Below are 23,503 nucleotides of genomic sequence, written 5' to 3'. Positions count from 1 at the left end.
TTTCCTGAAAAAAATATATTTATCTATTTTTCTAGAACCAAGGAAGAATAATAATATATTATAAGAACACAGACACAAACATCCCACCATCCCCTTCATTATATTTTGGGATCTGCTAAAAAAAAAAACAAAAAACTATGTTTCAGCAAAGGCTATTTTATAAGAGGAAGCAGCTTCAGAAAGGGCCAAGGCCATGAGGAGCGGGGTTTAAAGTATAAAAAAAAAACTGGGGAAGGAATTTAATGAAAGAGAACAAAGAGAGAAGAGGGGAAGGGAGGCCCTATCTAAAGCTATAAATAGTAAAAAAAAAAAAAAAAAAAAAAAAAATTAATGAAAATCATCTCTCCGGCTCTTCTCTCATTTTCAAGAAACAAACAAAAACAAAAACAAAATCCATTAAATACAAACTTAGCAGGTGCTGTGGAAATGTGCAAGAGAACGAAGACACCTCAGCACCTCCACACTCTTGCCCAGGCAGAGATATACACTCTGCACAAAGGAATGAACAGTTAAAAAAATGAACACTAAAAATAGATTTACAAATATTCTATAAATCCATTTCAGCATAAACTCTCAGCTCTTTTCCCCATCCTCCCCCCGCTCCAAATAAAAAAGGTTGATTTCCAAAAGTCACTTGAAAGAGCCTAGAATGGCCCCAGGTATATACCACAGAGACTCCCGTAGCGTGATCACAAGTACCCATTTACAGAAACATCTCAAGGTGCAGGTGGTTCTAGTTCCTTCCCCCATTTCCTGGCAGAGAGACCAGCTGTGAAAGGAAGGGAGGAAGGCCACTGGGGGAGGACCTCTAGCTAACATCCGTTAGCCCCCTGGCTTCAGAGGGGCTCTGGATGAGGCATGGGCAGTATGGGCTTGAGGGCGGACCCAGATTCCTAACTGGAAGTTTAAGAAGTGATCCAATCCCAGGCTTGCCTTCAGAAAGGCCAAGTTGAATCCATTTTTCTGCCAGAGCAACTGAGGCCCAAAGATCGAGAAGAACCTGGCAGAACAGTAGAAGACAATGTCTCTTCTGAACACTTCAAAGGTAATCAGAGCTGGAGATACTGACAAGTCAGTATTAGGTTGACCTCACCCTAACCTAATGTCCACCCTTCAAAATCCCCTGGCTTCCCTCCCCGCTAAAGTCCAAGCCAGTGCCCACAAGCAAGCTTCATGCGTAGAACTCATTGGTGGGGGCTTTCTTGTAGATGGGTTTCTTGCCCAGGTCATAGCTGCCTTCATCCTTCTTCTTCATACGGTACATGAGCAGTAGGATCAGGAAGACGGCAAAGAGGATGCCCACGATGCCACCCACAATCAGAGCTGGAGAGGAGGAGAGAGAAGAGGCGGGGGGTGAGAGCTCCTCATCAGTACCTAAGGATGAACCCCTCTTTCCCCCACTGTCAGTTCTCTTACAACCAGACATCCTCACCATCACCACTGCCTGTGCCAGGCAAGCTGATGCCTTATTTAAGTTGACCTCATGACCCCAGTTATAAGAAGTGGGTCATTGGCATTTTAAGTCACTGAAGACCACAGGGCTAGTGGCAAGGCCACTCCTTTTTTTTTTTTTTTGAGATGAAGTTTCACTCTGTTGCCCTAGCTGGAGTGCAGTGGCGTGATCTCGGCTCACTGCAACCTCCACCTCCCGGGTTCAAGCAATTCTCCTGCCTCAGCCTCCTGAATAGCTGGGACTACAGGCACATGCCACCATGCCCGGCTAATTTTTGTACTTTTAGTAGAGACGGGGTTTCACTATGTTGGCCAGGCTGGTCTTGAACTCCTGACCTCGCCCACCTCGGCCTCCCAAAGTGCTGGGATTATAGGCGTGAGCCACCGCACTCGGCCAAGGCCACTACTTTAACCCACATCTGCCTGAATCTAAAGCCCAGGCTCTTTCCAAACACCAAGCGGACTCCCCTGCAACAGTCTAGCACTAACTGAGCCAGGAACAGGAGAAAACGGTAGGCTATGGAAATCCCTGTAGACATATTTATCCTGCAGTCCTTAGCACAGGGCACTCTCTAGCTCTCCCTGTGTGCATATTTACCTATACAGCCTACACTTCATAGACAGGTATGTACATTCAAAGTGCACACATGCAGAACATACTAATTCCAAGCTCTTATGTTACGATTACATACAGAACTCAGTAGCTAAGGCCTGGTTTCCACTCCTACCTCTCCTACTTCCTGGTTGTGTATTTGAGGCAAGTTTCCTTCATCTCCCTACTGCAAAATGGGAATAGCCATATCTTTCTCATATATTTGTCCTAAGGATTAAATAAATTAATCCACTCAAAGTGCTTAGAACAATGCCTAGTGCATAGCATATTCTCAAGATTCATTAACTGTAAAGGTTTAAGGTTTATAGCTGTGTCCTGAACCCCCTGAATCAGGTGTGCACAACAGGAGGTGCTTAATAAATGACACTTTCAGGCTCCGAGAAGAGAGCCTGCCTAGTGTCGGGCAGAGATGGGCTTCTAATGGTGAGTGGGTCTGGCCTGTCCACTCTGCCAGGTGGCCTGAATGACTCATTCCTGTTTGCTAGGGGCAGGGATGCCTCATCGAATCCCTTCTGTGGCAGATTGAGTCCCCTAATTCGGTCTTACTCTGGCTAAGAAGATTAATTTTCCATCCCTGTACACACTACAAATCTATGTCCACAATGGGGACACAGTGGCACAGAGGAGTCAAGCAAGGTTCTTTCTTAGGTAAAATCCTATGAAAAAGCAACAAAAAAGTACCCCCAGGAGATGCCAGAGAAAGCACATGGAATATCAGGCATCAACCCCATTCTTGTCTCTATCACCTTTCCCTCTGATGACCCCAGTCCCTCCACGAGGCCCTGGGTCTGCGCTGGGATGCCCCACAGGGTCAAGTTTCAAGCACAGGCTCAGAAGCTGACTGTGGTCCTCGGTCCAAATGCCAGGTCTGCCACTTCCCAGCTTTGTGACTTCGGATAAGTTCTTTAGACTCAGTTTTGTGTTGTAGGGACTCAATGAGGGGTGCAGGAATCATAGAGCATACAGCAAGCATTTAATAAAGCTTCTGGGTGCTGATTAAAGCTTCTGGAATGGGGGATTCCACCACACCAGCTAACAATGTAACTTTTCACATAAGGCTCTTAGGCTTGTATAATTCTCAAATGGAAGATTAAAGAGATAACCTGGCTTCAGTTCTTTTCTTACTATGTGGCCCAAAGTCTGGGCCTCAGTCTCCCCATGTATAAGAAGCAGGCGCTTGGATTAATCAGTGGTTTTCACATTTTTCTTTAGAAGCAATAGCACTTTTAGTTAATTAGAGCAAAACCTTATGCAAATCCAAAGTCTTATGCAAATCTTTTTCTGAAAGAAAAGTAAAAAGAACTTTGGCTCAGATACCAGGAAGCCAGGGTCAGGGCTGAGGTGGGCCCAGTCAGCTGGGACTGTGCTCCCAGGAACCCTCTTTACAAGAGGCAGGTGAGACCTTCCATCTGTCCTGGATGAAGCCAGGCTCTGTCTCTATAGCTCAAGCCTCCTTGGAGCTGCTGGCCCTGTTGATTCCCAGGAGACAGGAGTTACCCAGCATGGGCCCAGGGTGCCCACTTGCCAGGCCGGTTCATCCAGACTGGCCCTCGGCCATGACCTTGGGGAGTTCCCTCCATCCCTCTTGTCAACACCTGGGACAAAGCATTCCTCACCATGCACATTCCAGTAAAGAACACTCAACTGAGGCCAAATCAGAATAGCCCTTTACAGTGTGCGAAGTTATTTCATATTTTATTTTTCATGGACTCATTATATCAACCCCAGGAGGTATCACTGTACCCATTTTACAGATAAGGAAACTGAGGCTCATCAAGTTCGAAAGCTTCTCAGCCAAGGTTGCAAGGCTGACAAGTGATAGAGTAGGGGGAAGGGAAGCTAACCCAATTCGAAGGAGCCTCCAGACTTACAAGGGAAATTAACTTTTAATGATTAACTCCCAGATGCCAAACCTATACAGTGAAAGTCCTTTGCAAAATAAATGAGAAAGACTTAAGGCAAGAGAATGACTTACTGCCTATTTTCCAGAAGCCTTTGATAGGCACTTTTTCCTCTCCCTCCACCAGGCTGCACAGTCAGAGCCACCCCATAAGGGAGGTGTAGTCTTTCCATGTTCTAGGGCAACCTGAATGGGCAAAAGGAAGAGGCACCAAGGAGCCTCATGGGCTGGAGGCATCCCTGCCTGCAGGTGCTCTCCCCCGCTAAGCCCCATTCCACCTTCAAGGCATCTTATAAGCGGCATGGGGCCTTACCTGCCAGGACCTCCGTTCTCTCAAAGAGGTTGCTGCCCTGCACAGTGCTGGACATGGACACCTTGTTGGACACATCCTCACTCTCTTCAATGGGTGAGATTCTCTTGGGGATAACCTCATTCTCCTCCAGTTTCTTGGGTTCGGTGGGGACTTGGCTCCCAGACCCCGCCCTCTCAGGGATGTGGTTATCTAGAGGCACCTGGATGGGTGGAAAGGAGAAGAGACACTCAGCATATTTTGGAAGAGACCCAGGGCAGGGGACAGGGACATTCAGCCAGGCAGAGAATCCAGTTCTGCCATATTCAGCTGAACCATATGGTCCTGGAGCAGGAATTGGCAACAACCTCTCCACGATTATGCTGCCAAAATCCTTATCCCCAACTTTTCTAGTAGATCTGTCCCAAATGAAAAATGAATGCGACCAAGGGAACAGGGAAGCAGGTGCTCTCCTGCACTGCTGGCCACTGGTTATTCTAGAGCAACCACTCTGGAAGCAATTTGGCAAAACCTTGGACATGGCTGGCCCTTTAAGGTGGCAGTTTTGCCCTGGAAACGCTACTATAAGGAGCTCTTTAGAGACTACGTGTAAAAGATGCTTTGCTGCAGCTCCTCTGCCGACCAAGCAGCCGTTCTTTTATTCCTTTACTTTCTTAATAAACTTGCTTTCACTTTGCTCTATGGACTCACCCTGAATTCTACCTTGTGCAAGATCCAAGAACCCTCTCCCTTGGGGTCTGGATCGGGACCCCTTTCTGGTAACATCTTTCTGGAGAACCACAGAAGGGATGAGACGGGGGAGACCCCCAAACCAAAGGAAATGGACTGCAGCACTGATTGGAGGACTTTGGATATCACCTTTTGTCAGAACTAAGAGTTATGAATGGCCCTCACCATACTGGCCCTTTCTGACTGAGCCCCTGTCTACCATGGATACAAGAGGCCCTAATAGTTAAGCAGGAATATCATCACCCTATTCAGCATGAAGAAGTTACAGAAGATGGATCTTTGTCCCTCTGCAACCCTTAGGATTAAGGGTTCTCTTACAAAAGGGAGGGGGAAAATGTCAGGTGTTTGAACCAGAGTGCCTACATCTTGAATAGGGGCTGGGTAAAATAAGGCTGAGACCTGCTGGGCCGCATTCCCAGTAAGTTAAGCATCCTACATAACAGAATGAGATAGGAGGTCTGCACAAGATAAGGTCATAAAGACCTTGCTGATAAAGCAGGTTGCAATAAAGAAGCTGGCCAAAAACCACCAAAACCAGGATGGCAATGAAACTGTTGGCCTCACTGCTCATTATATTGCTAATTATACTACATTAGCATGCTAAGAGACACTCCCATCAGTGCCATGGCAATTTACAAATGCCCTGGCAAAGTCAGCAAGTTACTCTATATGGTCTAAAAAGGGGAGGACTCCCTAGTTCTGGGAATTGCCCACCCCTTTGTTGGAAAACTCATGAATAATCTACCCCTTGCTTAGCATATAATCAAGAAATAACCATAAAAATGGGCAACCAGCACCCAATGCCACTGCTCTACCTATGGAGTAGCCATTCTTTTATTCCTTTACTTTCTTAATAAACTTGTTATCGCTTTGCAAAAATAAAAAAGATGTTTGCTGCAGTGTTATAATTTTAAAATGTTAAGAAATTATAAGCCATTTTTCCATCAATAAAGGGAATCGGGTAAACTATTACACAGCCTATAAAAATGACAAGAGCATTAAATTATGCAGGGAAATACTCATGACCAGTCTAAGTGAAAAACGCATTTCATAGAATTATATATATACTCTTTTTTTTTTTTGAAAGGGCGTCTCACTCTGTCTCCCAGGCTGGGGTGCAATGGTGCAATCTCTGCCCACTGCAACCTCTGCCTCCTGGGTTCAAGTGATCCTCCTACAGGCACACGCCACCATGCCTGGCTAATTTTTTGTATTTTTAGTAGAGATAGAGTTTCACCATGTTGGCCAGGCTGGTCTCCAACTCCTGACCTCAGGTGATCTGCCCGCTTTGGCCTCCCAAAGTGCTGGGATTACAGGCATTAGCCACTGCGCCCAGCCTGTATATATACTTTTATACCAATGCTAGGAAATAGCTATAAATGTAGAGAAAAGGAGTTGCTGTTGACGGTGACTACCCCTGCAGGGAGGATGGCCTACCAGCAACCTACAAAATGAGGCTGGGGCCAGATTTGTTTGTTTGTTTGTTTGTTTGTTTGTTTGTTTTAACACAGTCTGGCTCTGTCAACCAGGCTGGAGTGCACTGGCACAATCTTGGCTCACTGCAACCTCTGCCTCCTGGACTTAAGCCATTCTCCCACCTCAGCCTCTCAAGTAGCTGGGACTACAAGCACATGCCACCACACCTGGCTAATTTTTGTATTTTTTATGTAGAGACAGGTTTCATCAGGTTGCCCAGGCTGGTCTTGAACTCCTGACCTCAAGCCTCCCAAATTGCGGGATTACAGGCCTGAGCCACCATGCCCAGCCCAGGGCCAGATTTTTAAAAAGCCTTCCCGCATAGTGGGGTAAGACCCCTCACTTATTCTGCCTATGTGGGCTGTATTTTCTGCCCCTCCCAATAGGTCTGCTATAGAGGAGCAAAGTGGAAGAGGCAGAAGCATGTAGCTACTTACCAAGGGATGGATAACTTCAGGGCCGATCATGGAGTCTTCCAAGTCATCTGTAAGGTCAGAATAGCTGTGTGAGTGTGAGGTCCATTACCCCAGGAAAATGACCCCTTCAGCCAGGGCTGGTGGGAGCTCCACCTTACAGCCAGCCTCCAAATGCTCAATGTCCAGCAAGCGAGCTTCCCCACCCCTACCTCAGTCATATCATCTGTAAAATGGGGCTTCTCAGACCCACCCCTTGGCTCTTTCACAGGAATGTGTGAGCTGGCAGCTGAGCAGAGGCTTCATCAGCTCTAAAGCCTTGCTCTGCAAAGTGTGGATCTAAAAACCAATAGCAACACCTGAGAGCTGGTTAGAAATGTAGAATTTCAAGGCCAGGCGTGGTGGCTCATGCCTGTAATCCCAGCATTTTGGGAGGCCAAGGTGGGCAGATCATTTGTGGTCAGGAGTTATTGGGAGGCCAAGGTGGGCAGATCACTTGAGGTCAGGAGTTTGAGACCAGCCTGGCCAACACAGTGAAACCCTGTCTCTGCTAAAAATACAAAAATTATCCAGGCGTGATGGCAGGCACTGTAATCCCAGCTACTTGGGGGGCTGAGGCAGGAGAATCACTTGAACCCAGTTGGCAGAGGTTGCAGTGAGCCAAGATCGTGCCACTGCACTCCAGACTGGGCAACAGAACAAGACTCCGTCTCAAAAAAAAAAAAAGTAGAAATGTAGAATTTCAGGGCTGACTGAATCAAAATCTACTTTTTTTTTTTTTTTCTTTTGAGACAGAGTCTCTCTCTGTTGCCTGGGCTGGAGTGCAGTGGTGCCATCTCAGCTCACTGCAACCTCCACCTCCTGGGTTCAAGCAATTCTCCTGCCTCAGCCCCCCGAGTAGCTGGGACTACAGGGGTGCGCCATGACACCCAGCTGATTTTTGTATTTTTGGTAGAGACGGGGTTTCACCATATTGGTTGGCCAGGATGGTCTCGATCTCTTGACCTTGTGAGCCACCCGCCTTGGCCTCCCAAAGTGCTTCAATTACAGGTGTAAGCCACCACGCCCGGCCAAAATCTATATTTTAACAAGATCCCCAGGGAATTAACTTTTGAGAAAGAAAACTCTAACTGCAATATTAAAACATTTCCTGGGTGACTATGTGAGATGATGGATATATTAAGTAAACTCCACTGTAGTAACGTTTTTACTATCTATATGTATCCCATAACATCATGTTGTATGCACATAATAAAATTTATTTTTTTATTTTTATATTTTTTCAAGACGGAGTCTTGCTCTGTCACCAGGCTGGAGTGCAAGAGGCGCGATCTCAGCTCACTGCAACCTCTGCCTCCCGGGTTCAAGCGATTCTCCTGTCTCAGCCTCCCAAGTAGCTGGGATTACAGGCACTCGACACCACACCTGGCTAATTTTTGTATTTTTAGTAGAGACGGGGTTTCACCATGTTGGCCAAGCTGGTCTCAAACTCCTGACCTCGTGATCTGCCTGCCTTGGCCTCCCAAAGTGCTGGGATTACAGACATGAGCCACCGCGCCCGGCCATAAAATTTTTTTTTTTTTTAAACCAAACACACATGTACTGAGTGCTTGGTAGGTGCCAAAAGCTTTAAGTCAGTTCAGTCCCCACAACACTGATGTACTATCTTTATTATTCCCATTTTACAGATTAGAAAACTGAAGCTCAGTTCACACAGGACGGAGGCTTGAACTCAGGACCATGTGACTCCAAAGCTAAAACTTGCAAAGCTAAAACTTGCAATCATTAACACCTCTCTGCACATAGCGGGGACACTTATTAGCTGTCTGGCCTAGAGGCCTTGGGCCCTTCACCCACCCCCACCACCACTGAAGCAGGGACTTGTTCTTGGTTTCCCAACTACATCTCTGCCCACTCATGCCCCCTTCCACCCCATCCCCACTTCTAAGCTGCTACTTTTCCTTTTTTTTTTTGAGACAGGGTCTCACTCTGTCACCCAGGCTGGAGTGCAGTAGCATGATCTTGGCTCACTGCAGCCCCAACTTTCTAGGCTCAAGGGATCCTCCCACCTCAGCCTCTCAAGTAGCTGGGACTCCTACAGGTGCATGCCACCATGTCTGGCTAATTTTTGTGTTTTTGTAGAGACAAGTTCTCACCATGTGGCCCAGGCTGGAACTTTTCCTTTCAGAAAAAGGAAAACACTTTATAGGTCCTCCTTCCCCACTCCCACCCTGTCCTGCCACCCATCCTACCCCCACCCCACCCCCACCATGCCCTGCAGAAAAGAGAAGAGCCTATGAGGACAGGTTCAGGCTGGAGCTCAGAAAACCCAGATGCCTTCAAAGCAGCAAACAGCTTGTCCCCAGGGGCTCTCAGGGATGGAAAAGGTTAATCCGTTACTTTTGTCTCCCCTTTTTTTGAGAAGGAGGCAGGGCACTCTAGGAAAAGCCCCACAAAAATCCAAGTCTCAAGGCATGGTCACCCTCCTGGCTGTTGAGGCCACCACCCCCTCCAGCTTTGTGCCTACGCCTGCCCAACACACCTTCCATACCCAGATCTCCAGAGCCAGACAGCTCAAAGTCATCAGATTCCTGCCCAGGCCCCACTACATCCTCATCGTCTGGTAGGGCTCCGGAGAAGTATCGGCCTTCTAGGAGGTCCTGGGGGTCGATGACCTCAGTCTCTCGGATCTAAGATAAAGAAAGGAGACACATCAGCCAACATCCCCAGTGCTCCGTGACAGCTGATGCCCGAAAGCTAGTGAAGTGGGCATTCAGAAACTAGAAAGAGACCAGGCCAGGGCCTGGAGACCTGAGTCCTGGATCCCACTCTACCTCTAAGTCGCCGCGTGTCCTTAGGCAAGTCTCTTTCCCATTCTGGGCAAATAAAAATAGTACATGAGGCTGGGCACAGTGGCTCACACCTGTAATCCCAACACTTTGGGAGGCCGAGGCAGGCAGATCACCTGAGGTCAGGAGTTCAAGACCAGCCTGGCCAACATGGTGAAACCCCATCTCTACTAAAAATACAAAAATTAGCTGGGCATGGTGGCTTACGCCTGTAGTCCCAGCTACTCGGGAGGCTGAGACAGGAGAATTGCTTGAACCCGGGAGGCGGAGGTTGCAATAAGCCAGGATCACGCCGTTGCACCCTAGCCTGAGCTACAGAGTGAGACCTCCGTCTCAAAAAAAATAAAAATAAAAATAGTAAATGAGGTAATAATCAAATTATTAATATGGCTAGGTATCCTTTACCAAGCACTTGCTATGTGCCGGGCCCTGTTTTAATAACTCTGGAGGCATGTTATTCACGCCGAGGGAGTCATTTTCGTTTGGTGACACAGCTGGCAGATGGAAGAGCAAGGATTGCACACACAGGGCTGCCTGACTTCAGAGCCAGGAGTCTCCATGCACAGGGCCCTGGGATGCTACACTCCAGGGCTCTGTGATGCAGTGGCAGCTGATTCACACAGGACATGGAGTGGGCTGCTGGTTCTGGTCTTGCCCAGTCCAGGACACTTTGCCCAGCTGAGTCAGTCTGGGCCGGGACAGACAGGGCTGCCTCACACACACCCTAAGACAGCCTCAGGTCAGGGCGCTGCCCAGACCTGATGACTCAGGAGTGCACTCCTGGATTCAGTCTTGCCTTCCAAACATCTCCCACAGATCTATTCTGCTGCCAGCACCATGCAGACACCAAGAGGCACAATCCCTACCCTCACAGACCATCCACTCCAGCACCCATAAGCGTCACTCAGCCACTACCCTGTGGAGGCACAGCTGATCACGACAGAGTCTCAGGTCCACTCCCACCAAACCACTTGCCAAAGGAAAGTGTCAAAGGTCCTGGGCAGCCCTACAGTACATCAGTTACCCTGCTCCCATTCTGTAGCTCCACGGAGTGGGAACAATGCATGCACCCTCAAGAGCACAGGAAACATTTGGATGCCCATCACCCTTCCTCCAGCTTCTGGGCTCAGGCTTCTGTTTGCCCAGAGAACAGCAGCTCTGAGCAAAGTTCATTATTCTACTAATTAATTCAAACATTAAAGTGCCTAGTATTTGCCAGGAGAGTTGGGGTTTTTCATTAAGTTCAATACACCATGCCCCTCCCGCTGCAAGACATTCTCATCTTCTCCAGACGCCATAACTGCAGGAGCTGGGGGTCTGCTTAGAATCACGGAATGCCAGGACCCAAGGAGCTCCTGTCCTCCCATTTCACACAACTTGAATCTGAGCCCAGAACAGGGCAGGGACTTGCCCAAGGTCACACAGAGCGTTTGCTACATAACTCAGGATAGAAAGAGGTCAGGTCTCTGTTTCGGACACCCCAGGCTGTCCTTCACTCAGCTGACTGCCATTGACAAAGGAGGGTGTCTGAGAAGGAACATCTGTCCCTAAGATAAGGTTATTGTCATTGCAGGAGAGGCCCAGGAAAGCTGCTTCAGAGCCGCTCCTGCACTCTCCTCACTGGGCTTCTGGGGAGAGGCAGGTGGAACCTGACCCTCATGCCCCCTCTTCCACCCCCACAGAGGGAGGATGCTGGATTCCTGGAAGGGAGCTGGGTCAGGCTGCAAGGAAGGCAGTGGCCAGGAATCACTCTCTCCCCAGGGAGTGGGGAGAATCTCTGCTGAATGCTTGGCACCCGTGGGGGTGGAAAGCCAGAGAGGTTAAGTCCTGGTCAGAGATGACTTCATGACTCGGGAATCAGGAGCTGCTGGGCTGCTGGTGCTGGAATTCAAGCCCCCGCACATAGCCCGTGCCTGTGGCTTTGGTTTGGCAGAGCAGGAGGAAGGCTCCTCATGGCTGCCCAAGTGCCTATACCTAACGGCAGGGTCCCTGTGCTCCTACCTCCATCTCCTGTGGCAAATCCCCCGAGCCCAAGTGACAAGCCTTAACCAAGCACACAGCCTGTCTAGGTCCTTTTAATAGTCCCTTTTTGCAGAGATGGAAACAAGGGCTCAGAAAGGTAAAGTCACTTGTCAAAGGCCACACAAGCAGGAAGTAGCGACACTGGACCAGAACCCAGGCGTCACTCACCTGGACCTTTAACCACAAACACATAAACACATGCATGAACACATATGTACACGGGGTCACCAGCCTGCCCCAGGCTCCAAGGGAGCCCTGTTAAGTGCGGGGGTCAAATCCAGCCGGGAGAAGGAAAGAATGGTACACTTTGGCCACCTGTTCACCAGGTCAAAGTCCTCAACAGGGGCTGTAGCTCCATCAGGAGACTTGTCTCAGGCTGAGAGACCTTTTCCCACCCCTCACTGCCCCCAGGAGCCATGGAAGGTTGTTTATGCATCCAGCCTCTCTTTCAGTACGTGAAAGTGCTAAGAGGTATTTCAAAACAACCCACGGGATTAGCATGCCCATTGGCTGTTAGGAATTACCTCCGTTTCACACTAGAGGAATGAAGGCTATGAGCGAAAGTGGGGCGTGAAGATCTTGCAGCCAAGTCAGCAGCAAAACCAAGGCTGAAACCAAGATTTATTCCCAGTTCAGCCCTCTTTGTGGGCACCTGTTCATCCTTAGCCCTTCATTTTTATACTCAGTCTCCAAAAAAGAAACTAGTCTAGTCTAAAGTCACCCCGGGGCTCCGTGGCACGGCCAGGATTTGATCCTATTCCAAAGCTCTGAAAAGATGGAGTCTTCAAGGCTGTATTTAGATGAGTCCAGGATTTCCCTCCTATAGCAAGTCAAGGGGCTGGGAAGAAACTTCTTCCAGCTCCCAGTGGTGATGGGAGGACACAGGGAATTAAATCTCTCCTTGAGCTCTGGAAGCCCCCTCTCTGCCCTGTTTTGGTCCCTTCTCCACCCATGACCTCTGACAAGAGGGAAGGAAACTCCCAAGTGGGTAAGAGCCATTTAGGACTAGGCCAGCAAGACGGGACCAAGCCCCGTGGGATTGTGGGCAATCACTCTTTTTTGTGTAAAGTTTGGGAAGGCACCAACGGTCCTCCTCTCCTCCACTCTCTTTTCAGATAAAGCCCATTCAGTCTGGGGTGACTTTGAAGAACCAGGCCACCCAGCAGCCAGGCCCAGCCCTGACCAGAGATGGACCCCGCCCTGCTCCTGGCTAAGAATGTGGTCTGTTCTCCTCAGCTCACCCCACCTTTGCCCAGGCATGTGTGTTCTTGTGTGTACATGCACAGGCACCCTCTCTGGGCTCTCAAGTCTCCTTGTATCTTTGTCCCTTTCATGAATACACAACAGAAATTACCAACTAAATAAGACAGTGGTGGCTAGGCACAGTGGCTTAATCCCAACATTTTGGGAGGCAAAGGTGGGAGGATCACTTGAGCCCAAGAGTTTGAGATCGCCGGGGCAACATGGTGAAACCCCATCTCTACAAAAATTAGCCAAATGTGGTTGTGTACGCCTGTGGTCCCAGCTACTCGGGAGGCTGAGGTGGGAGGATCACTTGAGCCCAGGAGGTCAAGGCTGCAGTGAGCTACAATCGTGCCACTGCACTCCAGCCTGGGTGACAGGAAGACCCTGTCTCCCAAAAATAAAAAATAGGGCAGTGGGCCTAGGTCCCCCAGACTCTGCTGGCCCTGTGGCTGGTGGGATCTGGGATTAGGCCTGGGGGTTTAGAGATCCTAGATTCTTCCCCAGACTGTTGGGGAGAAAGAAGGGAGGGCAAGTGCTCTTTTGTTCTATAGAAACTAACACCTGCCAACAGAAGGTATCTGATTTTATAACCTAGCAAACAGACAAGAAGACAAGGGACTTTGCCAAGGTCATCCAAGCAGCTGGCAGCAGAGATGGACTTAGAACCTAGGTCTCCTGGCTCCCAGACTGGAATTATCTTCTCTCCCCTTCCAGGGTGTTGGCTGCCCCTAAGGGCCTCAGCAAATCCACAGGCAGCAGCTGTCATTACAGTTACACTCCCCATCTAGTCTTTTGGCTATAGGCATGAAGCTACGAAAAGGTCCTATCCCAACTCTATCCCCAAATCCTATGGCTTCTATCACCCCACGAAACGCATGAGTGACTAAAAGGAGTATCCACTACATGCTAAGCACCATGCTGGATACTTTATTTACACAAGTTCATTTAATTGGCAAAACAGCCTTGCAAGGTGCTCTACCCATTTTGCAGATGAGAAAACTGAGGTTCAGCTGAGTACTTATCCAACATCATGCAACCTGAAAGCAATAGAGCTGGGATTCAAATCCAGATCTTTCTCAAGAACACGTCCCAGCCACAACTAGGCTTCTCACTGCCACCCACTCTTCACTTCTCTCCAGCCTAACCCACCAGTCCACAACACACTGGCTGGGCCAGGGCTCCAGGGCACCCCTGCCCCTGCCCGGGAGTAAACAAAGGTGAAAGTGATATCGCTTAAACAAAGGAACAGAAACTTGGCTGGGGCACCCAGGAGGAGTTCAGGGTCAGGGCTTGGATAACTGTGAACTAATGAGAGCCTCCCCCCACCTGGCTCCTCCCCAGGGGAGGTAGGGTCGGGGACACACTTGACCCTTCTTTCAGGAGGCAAGACCAGAAGGGTAATAACTGGGCAAGCCAAATTTAGTGGGGAGAGGGGATGGTGAGTACCTGGGGCTCCAACACCTGGACCCACCAGAATGATTTCTGGCAGGAGATCCCCAGCAGCGTACACTAGTAGTAACTGTTCTTCCCCACCCCACCCACTTCTTAAGGGCCAGACATTCCCCGAAATGGCTAAAACCTGGGGCCCACAACTGTGACTCTACCACCCAGAGTGGTTGTGCATCGAGGCAGATTCACAAGTGTGAGTTCTGCCACTTCCTAACTATATGAGCTTGGGAGTTTATTTCATCTCTGAAATCCTGTTTCTTCTTTTGTGACTAGGGCTGGTAGCACCTTGCAGGGTGATGGGGATTAAGTGGAATGCATTTGTGTGTGCAAGGGACCCAGCACGTGGCCTGGTACACAGCAGGTGATCAATGAACAGTGGCTGTGATTAACCCCCACCTGCCTTCCTCCTGGCCAGTGGGATTAGTGTTCAAAGGATCAGAGGCCTGGGAAAACTTGCAGAGGCAGTTCTATTGCTGGAAGGAAGCTAGCCTGGGGACAGGGAGATGGTGCTTTGCAAACTGTAAAGGAATATAACCTACAATGGGTTATCATTTTGCTTCTGAGCCCAGAGACTTTTCAACAACCAATCAGGTCCCTTCAGACTGTGAAAAAAAAAGATGCAGAGATAGTCAGAGACCTGCCCAAGGTCACACAGCTTTGACCACCTGTCCTAAGCAGACAAAGGTAAAGACCATTTTTATTTTCCCCGAAGGCGCAAATGACAGTGACCAGAAACACCTGAAATTCTACTTGGGGACCTGGGTCCCCAAGGACAAAAAAAAAATAAAAATCTAGAAGGTAAAAAGAAACTACACACCAATCCATGGTCTGGTGCTCTGGTGCCTGAATGGTTAAACCAGGTTTGGGGGTGCGGGTGGAGTGAGGGTTCAAATGTCACCTTCAAGGTCGGGTTACTCTGAACACAATCACTCAGGAGAGAGCCAGGCCTGGCACTGCCAGCAACCAGCTTTTCACCAAGCCCCAGGGCAGCCCATTCCCACAGCAAGAACTCCAGGATCCTAGGGTGCCAGCTAGAAATGGGGGGAGGGTTCAGGAGCCTCTGGACGTCTCCCTGCCAGGAGCTGACCCAGCACCCTTGTTACTAACTCCCTGGATGATCGTGGACAATTCCCTTCTCTGAGCCTCAGTTTCCCAATCTGTAAAAGACAGGTCTCAAAGAGACAAGCCTCTCTCTGTCCCAGCCCGGTACCCAAGCTGGGCATTGCTCCGATTACCGGTGGAGACAGCCAGGAGGCGGCTGGCTCCCTCAGGGCCTCAGAGACAGAGGTGCATTGAAGCTGGAGCTTGTAATCTAGGCAGCAGATCCAAAATCCCTGCTGGATCCAAGGGCTAGGGAGGCTCTCGGGATGTAAACAAACCTCCCGTGTTCTCAGAGCAGAGTAGAGAGCCCACGCTGCAGCCTTATCTTGGCTGATTAGATCAGCCCCGGGTGCTGGCTTCCTGCCTCTTTCCTCACCACCCCCCAAGGAAGCCATCCTCCAGACCAGGTCAGTCTGTCCCACAGACGGCTCTGGCAGGGCTTCTCCAAGGCAAGGAGTACCCCCACTCTGGGTAGCCAGGCCAGCCATGTGCCACATCTGCCCCCACGCCCAGAGGCTGGAGTGACACCGCCAGTCCCCGCAGGCCTGGCCACTGACTGCTGGGCTTCACCAAGTCACTGTTTCCACACATACCAGCCTCTCCCTGCCTCCCCTTTCCATTACCCCAGGTGTCACCTGACCAGCAGCCTCTTCTACTGTGCCAGAGAAAACTGGAGCAGCCGAGCTCCCGGGCCTGGAGGACGGGGGAGGGGTGAGATGCAGCCTGAAGGGGTGGGGACCGCTGAATAGGAAGGTCTGGGCTGAAGGTGGGGGTTGGGGGAAGCAGAAGGCAAGAACAAGGCTGGGAAGTGGGGGAGGGAGGAAGGATGGCTGTAGAAAGGTCAAAGCCAGAAAGAACTGCTGAGATCAGAGTGACCTTTTGGGGAGTACTGCCGCCCCCTGAAAAGGATAAAAAGGTCTAAACCCCAATAACTATAACTCTTAGTTTACATTTTCAACATATGCACAGACACCACCTCCCCAAAGCCAAACTTTGGCCGGGTTAAGAACCCTTGTCTAGGTGCTAATAAAGCCAAAACTTTACAAGTTTGCCAAACAGCGATTATGATCTTTGAGTGCCACAGGTGTTTTATAGAGGACACTGGGGTTCACATCAACAAAGTGCTGTATTAACTGTGTGTGTCCCTGGGTGAGCAGCGGAGCTAGGACGGGGGCTGGAGTTTTCTGTACCTTCTTTTTCAGTCACCCAGCCTTCAGCAGACAGAACCAGAGAGGCCCCAGTGAGGTGCACGAATGCGCCCAAAGGTCACCACTGTGTTAGTTAATGACAAACCAGCCCAAGAAGTCAGGCTTGTTCTTCTAAGGTTAAATGAGACCCCAACTGTTGACATATGTCTTCTCTCTCCTCCCTCTCTAGGGCACCATGCAGTGAAAACATACGAGAAACTGGCTTTTCAGAACACTATACCTTTTCTGTCCACCAACATCCCACCCCTCAAAGTGCTATTTGCAATCACTCAGCCTCCTTAAGAGTAGAAACTCTGCCCTTCCAGCACAGGAGGGTGACCCCAAGTCCTGGACAGTGTCCAGAGTGGTCCGGTACCCTTGGCAAACCCCCTGCCCCCTCTCCCTCCAGGCTGCAAACTGTTCAGCACGAGGCTCCAGCAAATCCCAGCAGGAGAGGTGGGGCTGCCCAGAACTGGTTCTTGTTTAAACATAAACCCATTCGATAATTAGCAAACAGCCCACTTCTAAGATAAACAAATAGGAGATTTGGACTCCAAAAGCCCCACCCTAGACTTATCCCTTCCCACCTCCCAGCTGTGGGGGTAGATAAGGGGGATAAGGGGGATGGAGAAAGCTTTCCAGGAGACCTGGGCTCAGAATCTTGAGAGATAGGACCCCCTAGCATGAAGGTGGCCTGGGCAAGGAAGGGAACTGTCACTAAGTAACACCTCCTCCCTACCAGGTATGGTACTAGATGCCTTTGTTTACAGTCCTGTCATCTCCTTTAAGCTTCCCACACCGGTATCATGATCTTAACAGACCAGGAGGCTGGGGCTCAGAGGTGGAGTAGCATGACTGAGTTCATGTAGCCAGTAAGAAGTGGACTTCACACGTCTGGAGTTAGGTCTGCCTAACACCAAGCCAATGTTTCAATGCTCTCTGGCCAGCCCCAGGAAGCAAAGAGGTATCATCACAAACATCAGAAAATCCTGGGGTCACACCAAACCTGAACGGTACCAGCTTTTGCTCTATGAAAAAATGCAGGCCAGTTGCAGCCTCAGTTTTGCCTTAAAGAGGAAAAAAGTACTACCTGCTCTGCAGAGGTCTAAAGCCCAATTTTGAGGACTGGCTGCACAATGTACGATGTCAAAGTCCACACGCAGCAAGGGGCTGTGACAGTGCGGGACCTAGTACAAACACTTCCTGTATGTCCCCTCAAGGCCCCGGACACTGAAACAATGACTCCCAAAGGACGAGGTAAAACTCTGAGCGCATTCCAACACCCCCACCACAGAGCTGTCCTATTAGCCAAGAGTTTGAAAGGAAATGGGTGACTCAGGCAGGCTACGCTAGCATGCAGTGACTCACAGCGCTCGGTCCAGCCCCTTACCCCAATTTTAAGCGTTCATTTGGAGATCACACTCGCCTCTCCAGTCCAGGAGGTTGAAGGACAGCTAGGAGCCAACTTCTCCCAACAGGGAGCTGGGGCTGGGAGCCCAGCCTGGCTTCCCCAGCTCCTCATTCAGGCAGGCTCAGCACTCCAAGTCCTTGGAAAAGCCCTCTGTTTCTAGGAGCTGGGGATGGCAGGATCTGAATGTCCCCTCACCCACACTTCTCTTCTGAGACTAGGATTTGTTTAGACTCTTTACCAAGGAGGCCAGGAGAGGGCCCCTCCCCTCATCAATGGGCTCTCCGGGCAGGAAGGACCCTTAGAAGGCAATGGTCCAGCCTCCTTATTTTAGAGTTGGGGACACTGAGACCTAGAGACAGGGCATTGTTTGCTCAAGGTCACCCAGCAACGCAGAAGTAGGACCTAAGGTATCTATCTCCAAACCCAGCAAATTTCCTCATCTGGAATATTCCGAGGACACTCAAACCAGACACCTTGCCCTATCAGTCGGATCTGGTTCTGACCTTAGCAAGCCACTGCATTGTTCCGAGCATCCATTTCCTGTAAAAATAGAGAAAATAGTACCTTGCAGTACTGGGAGATATTCATACAAGCGATAAATAACATTAATGAACCATTTAGAATAAAGTTACATGCACGAATTTATTCATTCATACAAGCATTTCCTGAGTACTAACTAGGGGACAGGTATTTCACAAAAACAAATAGAGCAGAGTTCCTGCCCTCGGTGTGTGGGGGGAGAGAGGGAGGGATTCAGAATTTGGTGGAGTATGTTAATTCCCTCAAGTTAATTCCTTCAAGAGAGAGACCTCTTTTGAATAGTAGGTACTTAAGTTATCAAATTCAGAGATGGAAAGGACTCTGGAGGCCACCCTGTTCAAACCTTTCATTTTAAGGTGGGGGATGTCAGCCCAGCGGGGAAAGAGGCCTCCCCTCAACCTCATGGAACCCTCCAAATCATGGCCCAAATATTTTCCTGGGTGTTTGATAACTCCCTGGGCTCGAGAAGTCCTAAGAGCTCTCACTGTTCACTCAAGGGTCCTAGAAGCCCCTAGGCTTCCACCCCCACCCCCACTCCCATGTAATCAAGAAGAGGACACTGTAGAAGACCAGAAATGTCCTTAAGCTAAAGTACACTTGATAGGTGGGGGACACTTCCCCAGAACTGCCTGGGCCTGGGGCCAAGTCAGTAGGCTGTGCCCCTGGGTAGGAACACCTTTGGGTGGAGGGTACTCCCAAAACAAGGCTGCCTTTAATTGGCCTGAGAGGGAGTGGCAGGAAGGCAGATCAGGGAATGCTCCCAGCTGGACAGGAAGAACTGGTTTAGTATAGCAAGCCCAGCCAAACAGAGGAGAGGACAGCTGGGTACTGAGCCTGGGTTCCCTTCCAAAACATGGGGGCAGTAAGGGGAATGATGGAACAGTTGGGGGAACACAACCCACAATGGGAGGGCTACTAGTCTGAGATCCTGGGGTCCTGGATGCTCTCTGCTAACCCAAAGTAGTACCATTTTACCTCTCACATTTGGAAAGTGGGCATAATAGAATCCCCGTGCGATAGGTCTTTTTGTGAGGATAAAATGCACCAGATCTGTCATATAAAAAGTACTCTATCAATCCTAACTGCTATTAGCAAAGTCCGTCTCCCTGGGCCTCACTTTTCTCTACCTGCAAAAAGAAAAGGACACGCTGGATTATCTCTTCAGTCCAAGCCAACTGTGACTAGGTCTGATTTTTCCAACCACAACCTAGAAAAGAGGGAGGGGATAGGCCAAAGGGGAAGCCCTGTGCCCCAGTTACAGGCAGGACATCTGTGACATTAGCCAGGAAGGGGAGAGCTGAGGTCAGGATGAGACTTGACACCTTTCTCAGGAAGCAGCTGCCCAGGGCTGATGTCTCCTGCAGCTGATGGGTCACCCAGGCAGGACTGACACAGTCCCCTTCCCCCAAACCACATCCTTCAGAATGCCCCCAGGACACAGGTGACTGCTCAGCACTCTGAAGCACCTGCAGGCTCAGCAGCCCCTGGGAGGAAACTGGCATGTGACTGGGCACATGGTGACCTCAGCAACCTCCTGGGTCCTTTCCTCTTTTTCCCTGTACTGCCCAGGTGGTATCCCTTCGGATGCTTCCCCAGTTGCTTGACCCCGACACATCCTTCAGGGCCTAGTTTAGAGCACTGCGCTAGAGGCAGAAGGCTTGGGTCCCCAGCCACTAACATTTTAGGCAAGGTAGCCTTTGGTTTAGGTTAAGTCATCACCTCACTCTGGCCTTGTTTCCTTCCACCTCAGAATTCCTTTGCCCTCCAGCCTAAAATCTCAACCTATTCTAAACCCGTCTTGAGTTAGCAACGATGGGACACTTGGAGTAGCACAAAGAGTAGAAGTTAAGCTAAAGCAGAAACTTGAAAGCCTGGCTGCCTAAATTTCAATCTGACTCACCCATTTATTGTGTATTAACTGTGTGACCCTGGGCAAGTTACTTAACCTCTCTAGCCTCAGGACCAGTTTAAGAACAGTACACAGTAAGATTGTTGTTGGAATTAAGCTCCTTGATATACCCATTAGAAAGTTATTAGAGCAATGTCTGGCCCCCCCCACAAAGGCGCTAAATGTTTGCAATCATCATGGCATGCCTGGAATCGGGCTGGAAGCATTGCCTAGGGTCTCATTCATTCTTCAAGAAGAGCCTGCAGGCAGAATCAACCTTCCCCTAAGTAAATTCAGAGGAATAGGAGCCCCAAGGCTTTCAAAGAAATTAACAGTAATGGTTAAACTGCAAGGACTCACTCGCTCTGAAAACTGGGGCTAAAGGGCACAAAGAGGGCACAAAGCTCAGGCTGTGGGGGACAGATTGCCTTCAACAGTAATTCCCATGCCCCCCAACTTTCCAGATGAGATTGCCCCCCTCCTCCTAAGCCGACTGCGGGGATGGATAGCGCTTCTGCTGGCCCAGGGACAGCTATGACGGAGACCAGTGGACAGTGAGAATGAAAGGTTTCTCTGGGCTGATTGAGGCCTTCTCTCCCCCCACCCCCTTCACCTCACTCACGGTGGATGCTTCAATTTTCTTAGCTGCAATTGAGAAAAAATGAACACACTTCTTGCAGAAAGCAGAGGCTCAGCTCCTGGCTAAGTGTTGAGTCTAAACCATTCCTCTCCTCTGTCCTCGAAAAGAGCAGAGTCCCCAACTTTCTAGAAACTCTAACGCAGTAGCAGTCCCCTCTTGCCCCATTCCCTCAGACCCTTGATGCAGTATTGGGAAGAGATTCAGAAGGGCAGGACTTTGCCCTAAGTCACAAGTCAATGACAGAGCTGGGGCCAGAACTGAGGTCAGGGCTCAGCTCTCCCTGGTGTGTGAAAGAGGGCCTCGCACAACCCTAAAACCCTCCCCCTTCCGACTACACGCAGCCCTCCCCCGACGCCCAGGGCCATCTCGGATCCTAAAGCTGTCCGCTCTGGGCGCCCAGAGAGCGAGGGGATTCAGCGCTCCAAGCCTGCCCCAGGGTCACCAGGGAAGGGAGGAGGATGTGGGAGTTGAAGAGTTGACACCGGCTTAGTCACTAACGAGCCCGTAGCCCGCGGCGGGGCTGAGGCCAGGGGAGGCGGGAAGAGCAACAGGCGAGGGGCGCACGGCGCGTGAAGCCATCCCGGAGCTGGCCCGTGACCCCAGAGCAAAGTTTCCAACAAAGTTTCCCGGGCCTCGGTGTCTGGTTGGGGGTGGCGTACCCCCTGATCCGCCACCCCCATCCCACGCTCCCACGAACAAAGGAGGCACCGGCCTGCGCTCCCTCCCCCCCCGCCCCCCGCCCGGGGACCTCCAGGCACCCACCGACTCGGCGACTCCGCCTACGAAGAGCAGCAGCAGCGCGAACAGACGGGCGGGGGCCATGGCACCACGGACTGGAGACGGCGTGCAGGCTGCAGCGAGTGGCCCCGGGCGGGCGCGCCACCCATCTTATAGGCGGCCTACCGGCCCCGCCCCGGCCCGCCCCCGCCCCACCGCCCGCCCCCGCCCCACCGCCCGCACCCCGCCCGGAATTCCCCAGTGGAAGCGAGGCCTGTGGGGCACTGCGCCCGCCCGCGGAGTTGGAAACCCCAAGAGACCCGCCCTGCCCGAGCCCGCGGGCTCCTAGTCAACCCCTAGTCCTACCCTCCAGGAGCTCCAACCCCTTTATTTGTTTGACCCACTGCCCGGCAGGTCCCCAGAGATCACTGCGCCTAACCCCATTTCATAGTTGGGGAAACTAAGGCCCAGGGACGGGAAGGACTAGCCTAGGGTGTTGAGTTTAGACCAGCCTTCAAACCGGGTGTGCTCCCCTCTGAAGATACAGAACTTCCCAAATGGGATGTGAACAGTGTTAAGACAGGGGACAGCAAACTATTCTGTAAAGGGCTAAATATTTTAGGTTTTGCGGGCCATACGATCCCTGTGGCAACTATTCAAACTCGAGCGTCGCAGCTAAAAAGCAGCCATAAATACTAAAGGAATGAGCTCAGCTAGGTCCTAATAAAACATTATTTATAGACACCGACATTTGAATTTCATATAATTTTCATGTGTCATGAAATATTATTATTCTTTTGAGTTTTTTCCCAACCATTTAAACATGCAAAAATTGGCCGGGCTCTATGGCTCACGCCTGTAATCCCAGCACTTTGGGAGGCCGAGGAATAGGAGGATCCCTTGAGCCCAGGAATTGGAGACCAGCCTGGGCAACATAATGAGACCCCATCTCCACAAAAAGTTTTTTAAGGAATTAACCAGGCATTGTGGTGCACCCCTGTGGCCTCAGCTACTCTGGAGGCTGAGATGGGAGGACTGCTTGAGCCAGAGAGGTGAAAGCCGCAGGGAGCCATGATGGCTCACTGCACTCCAGCCTGGGTGACCGAGTGAGACCCTGTCTCAAAAATAAATAAATAAATAACATTTTAAAATAAAAATGCAGGCCGGATGCAGTGAGTCATGCCTGTAATCCCAGCACTTTGGGAGGCCGAGGCGGCGGATAGCTTGAGCTCAGGAGTTTGAGTCCAGCCTGGCCAACATGCTGAAACCCCGTCTCTACAAAATACAAAAATTATTCAGGCATGGTTGCCTGCGCCTGTAATCCCAACTGCTCTGGAGGCTGAGGCAGGAGAATCGTTTGAACCCGAGGGGCGGAGGTTGCAGTGAGCTGAGATCTCCCCAGTGCACTCCAGCCTGGGCAACAGAGCAAGGCTCCGTCTCAAAAAAATTAAAAATGAAAATGCAAAAACCATTCTTAGCAGTGGGCTGAACAAAAATAGGCGGTGGGCCTCAGCCACTCTGAGACCACTCTGACGCTGGTCTCAGAGTGGCCGACGTCTGT

General features: G+C 50.4%; 1 protein-coding gene across 2 annotated transcripts; it reads right to left on the bottom strand.

The window, feature by feature from the left end:
- On the bottom strand, window positions 1–22,087 carry SDC4 (syndecan 4). 2 transcript variants are annotated; one of them, XM_032142339.2, is made up of 5 exons: window positions 21,988–22,087; window positions 9,445–9,583; window positions 6,918–6,964; window positions 4,279–4,477; window positions 1–1,323 (listed from the first exon to the last, which is right to left on the bottom strand). In XM_032142339.2, the coding sequence occupies exons 1-5, from the start codon at window positions 22,045–22,047 to the stop codon at window positions 1,172–1,174; spliced, it is 597 nt and encodes a 198-aa protein (XP_031998230.1). In that variant the 5' UTR covers window positions 22,048–22,087; the 3' UTR covers window positions 1–1,171. The 2 variants fall into 2 exon arrangements, with proteins under 2 accessions (XP_031998230.1, XP_031998229.1); XM_032142338.2 differs by having other exon boundaries at window positions 9,436–9,583; window positions 21,988–22,071.
- Between the last annotated feature and the right edge of the window lie 1,416 nt (window positions 22,088–23,503).

The sequence above is a fragment of the Hylobates moloch genome, unplaced genomic scaffold (assembly GCF_009828535.3).
Source record: "Hylobates moloch isolate HMO894 unplaced genomic scaffold, HMol_V3 SCAFFOLD_21, whole genome shotgun sequence".
Classification (NCBI taxonomy): domain Eukaryota; kingdom Metazoa; phylum Chordata; class Mammalia; order Primates; family Hylobatidae; genus Hylobates; species Hylobates moloch.
Note: the sequence above shows the minus strand (reverse complement) of the source record. Positions and strands in the feature narration are given on the sequence as shown.

Bases quoted from the DNA above. Each gene is read 5' to 3' on its own strand.
- SDC4 (XM_032142338.2), bottom strand. From the start codon at position 22,047: ATGGCCCCCGCCCGTCTGTTCGCGCTGCTGCTGCTCTTCGTAGGCGGA. The intron at 6,965-9,435 runs GTGTGTTGGGCA...CTGACCTTACAG, and splicing joins TGGAGATCTGGGTATGGAAG to ATGACTTGGAAGACTCCATG. The intron at 4,478-6,917 runs GTAAGTAGCTAC...CCACCCATCCAG, and splicing joins CTGAAGTTATCCATCCCTTG to GTGCCTCTAGATAACCACAT.